The 9,855-nt window shown below is 43.2% G+C and overlaps 1 protein-coding gene across 1 annotated transcript; it reads left to right on the top strand.

The window, feature by feature from the left end:
* Window positions 1-3,670: 3,670 nt before the first annotated feature.
* LOC140036239 (uncharacterized) lies at window positions 3,671-8,484 on the top strand. The gene is made up of 6 exons (XM_072077577.1): window positions 3,671-3,920; window positions 4,266-5,364; window positions 5,683-5,968; window positions 6,263-6,658; window positions 7,141-7,917; window positions 8,290-8,484. The coding sequence occupies exons 1-6, from the start codon at window positions 3,671-3,673 to the stop codon at window positions 8,482-8,484; spliced, it is 3,003 nt and encodes a 1,000-aa protein (XP_071933678.1).
* The last annotated feature ends 1,371 nt before the right edge of the window (window positions 8,485-9,855 follow it).

The raw sequence follows: 9,855 nt of genomic DNA, 5'->3' as shown, positions 1-9,855 counted from the left end.
CATTAGGGATAAGCCAACCCTATACTCCCGTGGGTATTTAACCCTATGTTGGGATTTGCACGTTTAATTTCATGTTTTGACCAGAAAAGTGGGGCCTGTAGGTAAGGTACTTGACACCAGTTTCTGTTCTCAGATGGAAAGTCCTCACCGAGTTCAACAGATGTTAGTAGTACCGATTGAGGTATAAAGGTGGCCCACATTCCTTTCACCTAGCGAAATTAACCAAGTAGCCGCTCGATTAGGACCCGTTGGGGATTTCAAGGATATTAAGTCCGATGGCTATTTGGTAGAAGCCTTGGTGCATTTATGGGATTCCACTTGTTCCGCATTTAGACTTGGGAAAAAGGAAATGACCATAACAATTGAGGAGGTTGCCGAATTTCTTATTTGCCGATTCAGGGAACTGCCGTGATGTTTCCAGTAGTGTCTAACAAGGCCGAATTTTATCGTTTCATCGGATTAAAGGAATCAGCAATTCAAGGGTCGGACCAAAATGTAGAGGTAAAGTTCTTATTTGATCGATTCGCATTAAGGGATGGTTTTGAGAGGCACCTGGGAGATTTCTCGTTTACTTCCAAGGAAATATGGGAACAAAAAAGAGTTTGGGTATATGGATTGGTTATGGATGGAACCTATTTTTTCCCTAGGAAAGACAAAAGATAGCCTTTAAGCTCACTAAAATCTTGTATGACCTGTTTCTAGGAGTAAAAGATAAGCAATGTTCTATTGTTCCAACTATTTTGGCCGATATCTTCGTAGCTTGCACCACCTGTCAGAGAGGGGAAAAGTTCTTTTGTGGTTCAAATTTGATCTTACATGTATGGGGTATGGAGCACTTCATGAGACGATCGTCTATTCCCGAGAGTCTACTAATGTCCGGGTATAACTGGATAATCACACATCACAAGAGGATTAATAGCAGTAGTTTGCCATGTAATGCATCCGAGCTTGTGGATTTCTTGACGAATGTGACCAATCAAAATGTTAGATGGGTATTGGATTGGACCAATTGTGTCAAACCTGTTCTTCGCACCAAGGTATCCGAGTTCGTTCCTTTATTGGGTACTCAGGGTATCATGGCATACAATCCGAAGAGGTTTCTCCGACAATTAGGGCGCGTCCAGGATGTGCCCCCTGCAGTTGATCTGACTACATTTATCATCATTTTCGACAAAGGGATATATCCGAAAGAAATTCCGATGAAGACCCCCATTAATGAGGCCTGGGAAACGTTGTCCGACGACGAGCGCATCAAGTACATTCCGGAACTCAAACAAAAGGGTTTAGTCACACCACAATATGAAGATTGGCTCAAGGGTTTGGAGATGCAAGGACCGCAAGCTCAACCATCCGAGGAGTTCAAGAGATTGAGGACTATTATCGAGGCCAAGGATAGAGAAAACCTGCAACTGAAAGAATCCGTCAAAGTTCACCAAGAGAGAGCCGAGAAATACAAGGAGGCCTGTGAGAAGATGCAAGAAAAACATCGGGAGTTGAAAAGGAAATGCGGAGAATTGTACGATGAAGCTGGACGTGTGAGAAACCCGTACGCCAGAGAATCTAAGAATGCTGTAATAGATAGGTTAAAGAGGTTCAGTGATTTTGTACGAAACCGTCTCCAAGGGATGTTGTAAATGATGTTCGTTAATGAAAAGTTTGATGTTTTGAGATGATTTCTCTTCTGTGTAAAGTGGTGGTCAAAAGCAGATTTAGTAAACGGGTCCCACTTTGAAGGTGTTGCATCATACTAGGCCTACCCCTGGCACAAAAAGGGCTCCCCAATAGGACATGCATCTGAATTTCTTTTGGACATCTACTAACTCTTGTCTTTTTCTTTTTCTTTGTTTTATTTTTGTTGGAAAAAAGTAAGTCAGGGCTAAAGTCTAAAAGCAAGCCATTTCGTATTTTCAGGTAATATTTAAACATAGATTCTCGTCGAAGCCCCATCATAACGCGATCCCGTAGTCGAGCCTAGAGGAGTTGTGTAAACATGAGTTCACCACCGGAACCATCGAATAGGTTAGCTACTACCGCTCAACCCGAGACCGCGAGTTTAGGGGTTCAGCTAACTGAAATGCTTACTAAGTTTGGTGAGATGGCTACCGAGATGGCGGCCCAAAGGAAATTTATTGACGAGCTAATTAGCAGCGGAGTTCAACCCGAGCCCGTACCCGTCAGGCAGCCTGAGCCAGAGCCATTTGTCATCCCTTCAACTCAAGCCACCGTTACTCCATCCTTCCCTATTCCACCCGAAGGAACTTTCACCTATCCCACCATAAATTTGCCATACACTTACCCTCCTAATCCTTCGTTTTTTCCTACTCACATGCAAGGCCCACAACCCCAAGCCACTTCAAATATACCACCTGAGCCACATACCTTTTATCACACTGCTGCTGAGCCATTCCTGCCAGACCATATTGTCCAAGCTAAGCCAGAAATAGGGGAATCTTCTGCTTCCGTTGATATGAAGCTGCTCAAGCGCCTATACCGTTTCGATGAGTTTATGAGGAAAAGTCAGGGGTTGAACAAGCAAGGAGTCCTGGATTACGATGAGCTTTGCCTTTTTCCGAATGTGCAGTTGCCTGAGGGGTTCAAAACCCCTAAGTTTAACAAGTATGATGGGACGGGTAATCCCAAAACACACCTCCGACTATTTGCTAATAAGTTGGGAAAGCCTGTAGACGACGAGAACCTGCCTCTAAGGTTGTTCCCGGAAAGTCTAGAGGGGGATGCCCTCAACTGGTACTCAAATCTGAAGCCCGAAGAAGTCAAGACTTGGCTTGACCTGTCCAATGCTTTTGTAAGGCAGTACGAGTATAACTGCGAGCTGGCTCCGACGCGAACCACGCTGGAAGGAACAAAAAGAAAACCCTCTGAAGACCACAAGACTTATGCCAAGAGGTGGAGGAAGATAGCTGCAAAAGTCGAGCCACCAATGACGGAGGACGAAATCATACGCACTTTTATTAAAGCACATGATCCGCCGTACTTTGAGGAAATTTTTCGCATGACAGGATGCTCGTTCGCCGCCATTGTCAATAAACTTGAGGAGTACGATGACTTTGTAAGAGTTGGGAAGATCGTTAACGTCTCCGCCCTCAAATCGTAGTTGGATGCTTTGCAAGGACAAGGGAGTAGTGGGAAAAAGCCGCAATTTAAAAAGAAATAGGGGGAAGCTTCCTTCATATGGGATCAAAACCCTACACCAAGACCCAGATTTCAAAAACCAACATATTCACCTTATCCCTACTATCCAAGTCCTTACCCTGTCTACAATACCAATATCTCGCACCCCCGACCTCGCCCAAATTATGCCAACCCGCCTACGGCCCCTTTTCAAGTATCTCAACCTAACTTTCAACAAACTCGTCCTCGACCTCCTTACCACCAAAGATTTTTCCCACCAAACAGACCCACCTACAACTATCCCCAACCTACTGAAACCTACAATCAAAATCGTGCTCGAACATTCACCAATTTTGGCAGGCCTTTGGATCAGTTGTATGAGCAATTAAAGGCTGTCGGTAAAATAGGTGTGATTCCCTCTCCAACTTACCCGTATGGCGTGCCAGTTGGGTATAATCCACAGGCTACTTGTGCTTATCATTCAGGAGCACCTGGTCACTCCACGGCCAATTGTCGACTCCTTAAACATAAGGTTCAAGACATGGTAGAAGCGGGGGAGATCGTGATTAGGAAAAGAGAAGAGCAAGGACCGAACGTGAACAAGAACCCCTTGCTGGAGCATGCTGGTACTATTGGAGTTATTATGGATGATGAGGAGTTCAAAAAGTTTGTCCGGAGCATGTCAAATGAGATAGAAGTGTGTGGAATAATGGAGCAACCTTTTGTGATAGAGAGAGCATCATATGAGGAAGACAAAAGGCCCTTCATTTTAGACCTAACCCCATCCGAAAGTGCGGCCTTAGAACCTGTGATAATTGAATTCCCAAAATAAGTGCCGGTTTTAAGTTTACGACAAGTGCCGTGGAATTATAGTGAGCCCGTTTTGCAAATCGGAGGCAAACCAGTTTTGAAGGAAGAAGTGTCTGTTGTTACGAGGTCAGGAAAGATTGCAAGTCCCTCAACTGCTAACGCCCCAATTCAAGTAAACAATCGTGAGCCGACTACCAAACCCGCAGTTACCGAAAGAGAAGCGTGGGATTTTCTCAAGAGGATTAAGAGAAGCGAATACAATGTGGTCGAACAATTGAACAAAATGCCTGCCTAAATTTCCATACTGGACTTGCTTTTCACCTCAGACTTGCAAAGGGATGTGTTACTTGAAGTTTTGACTAAGGCTCGGATCCCCAAGGACATTTCGGTTGACAATTTCTCGCACGTAGTCGGAAATGTATTGACCGCTAAACAAATCACTTTTTCTGATGAAGAGCTGCCTGCGAAAGGAACTGGTCATAACAAAGCTTTATATGTAGCCGTGAGGTGCAATGGAAAAATGTTGCCTAAAGTACTGATCGACAATGGGTCTGCCCTTAATATTTGTCCTTGGAGCACGTTGGTGAAGTTAGGGTTGCAAGATGTTAAATTAAAACCCTCAAAGACCGTAGTTCGAGGATTCGATGGAGCCCAAAGGGAGTCCATAGGAGAAGTAAATTTGGTGGTCGAAATGGGGCCCGCTCAATTTCAGATTACCTGCCAAGTTATGCACTTTCCCAGTGTCTATAATGTTTTACTCGGACGGCCGTGGATTCATAGCTCTGGTGCTGTGCCCTCTTCCCTGCATCAAGTACTGAAATTTGTGGTGAACGACCAGCTGATAACCATTTTTGCTAAGGAAGATTACATTGTAATTGCCGATTCCGAGCCTGAGGAGGATGGTAACCGAAATGCCTCGGTGTCTTCCTACCGTACAGCTGATATTGTCTCTGTGAGTTGGGTAACAAGTGAGGATTCAAAAGATGAAATGGTTTTGCCAGCAGCCAGTGTTATGATGGCCAAGGAGATGATTCGCGGAGGATATGAATTTAATAAGGGATTGGGATGCAATCTGCAAGGCATGCTGAAGCCCGTGGAACTCATCGAAAAGAAGGACCAATTTGGTTTGGGATTCCGTCCGACTGCCAGAGATGTACAAGAGATGAAAGCACGCAAAAGGGCAGAGAAAGAAGGCAAGTTGGGTACTTTAGACATTCCGCCATTACGCTATACCTTTCCAAGGCCGGCTGAAGTCATTGCATCTGAGTTTAGTCCAATTGACGAAGTGGAGACAAGCCTGACTCATTTGTTTATGGGAGCAATATCCGAAAATGGTCCGTCAGATGATGCCGAATTCCCAGACATTCCCCAAGGAGCTATACACAACTGGACCGCCGAGTACTTCCCCGTGCGAAAGGAGTTTCGGTAAATCTACAGGGGGTTGTCATTTACTAAAGTTCATGAAAACTTTTCTTGCATATGTAAATAGTTCAATGAAAGTATCTTTTGCACTTATGTTTTAGCTTGTTTCCGTTTTGATTTGAAATTTTATGAAAGTGCATAGTTTGTTTTATCATGCCGTTCATTCATGTGTCTATTTGCTTATTATCTCGAATTTCTTAATTCTTTCAGATGGCCAAAAGTAAAATTATTTGACCCTTTGGATATCACTATTCTGGAATTTGATGATAACAATCTCTATATCACTCACGATTCGGAAGTTACGGAATACGAATTTCAAAGCGAGAGTGATAGTGAGGAGGTGTTTGATTCTTTTTCAAAAGATCTTGAACAATATGAGGAGAAATCTAAACCGAACCTAGAAGAAACAGAAGTTGTTAACATTGGTACTGAGGCTGAAGTTAAGGAGATACAAATCAGCATTCATTTGAATAAAAAGCAGAAAGAGGAAATGATTGAATTTTTGTCTATGTTTCGAGATGTGTTTGCATGGTCTTATGACGACATGACTGGCATTTCGACTAATGTAGTGGTGCACAGATTACCCACAAACCCAGCTTTTCCACCAGTAAAGCAAAAACCCCGTAAATTCAAACCAGATATGAGCCTCAAAATAAAAGAGCAAATTGAAAAGCAGCTTAAGACTAATATCATCATTGTATCCCATTACCCTGTTTGGCTCTCGAATCCAGTCCCTGTTTCGAAGATAAATGGAGAAGTGCGAGTCTGTGTCGACTATAGGGACCTTAATAAGGCCAGCCCTAAGGATGACTTTCCTTTGCCAAATATCCATATCATTTTAGACAACACTTCCGGACACGAAATTGAATCTTTTTGTGATTATTTTGCTGGGTACCACCAGATCTTAATGGCTGAGGAGGATAGAGAAAAGACTGCATTTATCACCCCTTGGGGCACCTTTTGCTATCGAGTAATGCCATTTGGTTTAAAGAATGCCGGAGCTACTTATCAAAGGACTATGACTACTTTGTTTCATGACATGATCCACAAGGAGATGGAGGTCTATGTGGATGACATTATAATCAAATCCAAGAAAGCCCAGGACCATTTGATGAATTTAAGGAAGTTGTTTGAAAGGTTGCGAAAGTACAATTTGAAGTTAAATCCTGCAAAATGCGCCTTTGGAGCACCAGCTGGTAAATTGTTAGGCTTCATTGTCAGCAAGAAGGGCATAGAGATAGATCCGGTGAAGATCAAGGCAATTCGAGACATACCAGTGTCGAAAACGCAGAAAGATGTGAAAAGCTTTTTGGGGAAGATTAACTTCATTGGAAGATTCATTGCCCAATTAACCGCGACGCGCGAGCCACTATTCAAGTTATTAAAAAAGAATGTGCCGTTGCATTGGAATGAGGAGTGCCAACAAACTTTTGACAAGATTAAAGATTATTTGTTGCAGCCTCCGGTCCTAATGCCACCCAAACCGGGCCGGCCTTTGATCATGTACTATCTGTACTCGACGGAGCAGTAGGGTGTGTTCTGGGGCAGCACGATGACTCGGGAAGGAAAGAGCAAGCCATCTACTATCTTAGCAAGAAATTCACGCAGTATGAGGCTAATTATTCATTTATTGAGAAAAGCTGCTGTGCATTGGCCTGGGCAGCTCAGAAGTTAAGACACTACCTGCTAAGTCATACTACCTACCTCATCTCCCGCTCCGATCCTTTGAAATACCTCTTGGAAAAGCCGATGCCAACTGGGCGTCTGGCCAAATGGCAGATGATTCTTTCAGAGTTTGATATTGTTTTCACTTCGCAAAAGGCCGTCAAGGGGCAAGCTATAGCCGACCATTTGGCAGAAAATCCAAAGGACGATGATTATCAACCGCTCCATACCTATTTCCCTGATGAAAAGGTTTTATTTGTTGGTACTGTAGAAGATATGAGCGAGCAATGCCCTGAGTGGAGATTGTTTTTCGATGGTGCGGCCAATTCTTTTGGAGTCGGGATAGGAGCAGTTCTTGTATCCCCGGAGAGGAAGCATTACCCTGGAGCCGCAAAATTGCAGTTTGCTTGCACGAACAACATGGCCGAGTATGAAGCATGTATTTTTGGTCTTAAAATGGCTTTGAAAATGGAGGTTAAGGAGTTAATAGCCTTCAGTGATTCAGATTTACTCGTGCACCAAACATTGAAGCAATGGATAACCAAAGATTCAAAGATCCTGCCATACCACTGTAATTTGCTCAATTTGGCTAAACAATTTCAAAGTTTGGAGTTCAGACATCTCCCACGAGCCCGAAATGCATTTGTAGATGCCTTGGCCACCCTATCTTCTATGATACAATATCCAGACGAATTAGGAATCGAGCCTATCCGGATTCAACTCCAAGACAAGCCTGCGCATTGTTGGGTCATAGACAATTCCTCTGGCAATAGCCTTTGGTACAATGATATTAAGGAATTCATCAAAATCGGGTCTTACTCTCCAGAAGCTAGTGCAAATGACAAGGGTTTTCTGCGCAGAATGGCCTCGAAGTTTTTCTTAAATGGAGAGGTATTGTACAAAAGGACCTCAGATTTGAGCCACTTAAGGTGCATTGGTGAAGACGAAGCCTAATACATGATGAAAGAGGTGCATAGTGGTGTCTGCGGGCCTCACATGAATGGACATTTGCTGGCGAAGAAAATCATGAGAACCGGGTACTTTTGGCTTACAATGGAACGCGATTACATAGATTTTGTCCGGAGATGTATTAAATGTCAAATGCATGGCGACGTCATACGCGCTCCTCCTACCGAGTTGCATAGCATGATTGCTCTGTGGCCCTGCTCAATGTGGGGTATGGATGTGATTGGCACAATCGATCCTCCTGCTTCAAATGGGCATCGATTTATATTGGTGGCAATTGAGTACTTCACCAAATAGGTCGAAGCGGAATCGTTCAAGCATGTGACAAAGAAGGTGGTGGCGAATTTCTTAAGAGATCACATCATATGCCGATTTGGGGTGCCGGAAACATTGATTACAGACAATGCCAAGAATCTTAACAATGATATGGTGGACGGGCTATGCGAACAGTTCAAAATCAGACATCCCAACTCTGCCATCTATAGGCCGTAGATGAATGGAGCTGTGGAGGCCGCAAACAAGAATTTGAAGAAGATCATTCGCAAGATGACTGAAAAGCATCGTGACTGGCATGAAAAACTTCCTTACGCACTAATGGCATATCGGACTTCTATCCGAACATCAACTGGGGCAACACCCTACTCGCTCATGTATGGAATGGAAGCAGTGCTACCTGTCGAGGTCGAAATCCCTTCATTGCGTATTCTAATGGAGACCAAGTTGGAAGAGGCTGATTGGATGAAGTAGCGTCATGAACAACTATCTTTGATTGATGAAAAACGGCTTAATGCCATTTGTCACGGCCAATGTTACCAAAAGCGCATGGCCCGGGCCTACAACAAGAAGGTCCATTTGCGTACTTTTGAGGAAGGCGACAAAGTGCTGAAGCGGATTTTGCCAGTGCAAGATGAGACCAAAGGCAAATTTGTTCCGAATTGGCAAGGGCCATTCATTGTTCAAAAGGTATTACCTGGCGGAGCACTTATTTTGGCAGAAATGGATGGACAAACATTTCCTCAACCTATTAACTCGGACATGTGCAAGAAGTTCTTCATTTGATTATGCAAAACTTCTTTTAGAAATTCGTGCAAATGATGAAATGCAAGTCAGGTCATCTTCTTTTACGTTTGAAACATTCAATCCCTAGTCGTCCCTTTTGAGATATCAGACTAATAACTTTCGTTTGGTAACCCCTGAGGATTGCAAACCTCACACTGGGGCAAATTTAGTTTTTTAAAGAAAAAGAAAAAAAAAAAGAAAAATACAATGAAAAATGCAAAGAGAGAAAATTCAATCAAACTGGGGCAAAGTTTTCCTCATTTTTCGTTCAAAATTGGAGAATGACTTCAAAATGATGCAACCTCAGGTTATTTCACACTTTTCATTAAAAATCTTTGCGTTCAAGCCTTAACTTTCTTGAAAACACCCCACCTGACCTCATTACAAAAGCCCAAAGCCCTGGCCTTCGTCAATTGCTGTATTTTCTATCAGGGATTTCGCTAATCAACTGGCAAGTGATGTCCACAATACCTTTGCCTAAACTTATAAGGGAAGCGCATTTTACTGATGCCAGCGATCTTCAACTCACACTCCTGAGTCGATCATGGTCGAGCTTTTCTATTGTTCTTTAGGTGAAAACCCGAAAGGGCACCTCAAAAAAAAAAAGGAAAAAAGGAAAAAAAAGAAAGAAAAAAAAAGAAAAGAAAAACAAACAAAAAGCAAAAAGGGTGGGGGCAACCTTGGTGAAAACCTGAAAGGGCGCCAAGGTAGGGTTCTGCGACGAACGAGCATGAGAAGGAACCGTTAGTGACTTGGTTCATTCGGATTTTTCTTCGTTTTGTAACACTTCCGTCAATATTGAAT

Source organism: Coffea arabica, chromosome 2e (genome assembly GCF_036785885.1).
Source record: "Coffea arabica cultivar ET-39 chromosome 2e, Coffea Arabica ET-39 HiFi, whole genome shotgun sequence".
NCBI classification, from domain to species: domain Eukaryota; kingdom Viridiplantae; phylum Streptophyta; class Magnoliopsida; order Gentianales; family Rubiaceae; genus Coffea; species Coffea arabica.
The sequence above is the reverse complement of the archived record's forward strand: the minus strand, read 5'-3'. Positions and strand labels throughout refer to the sequence as shown.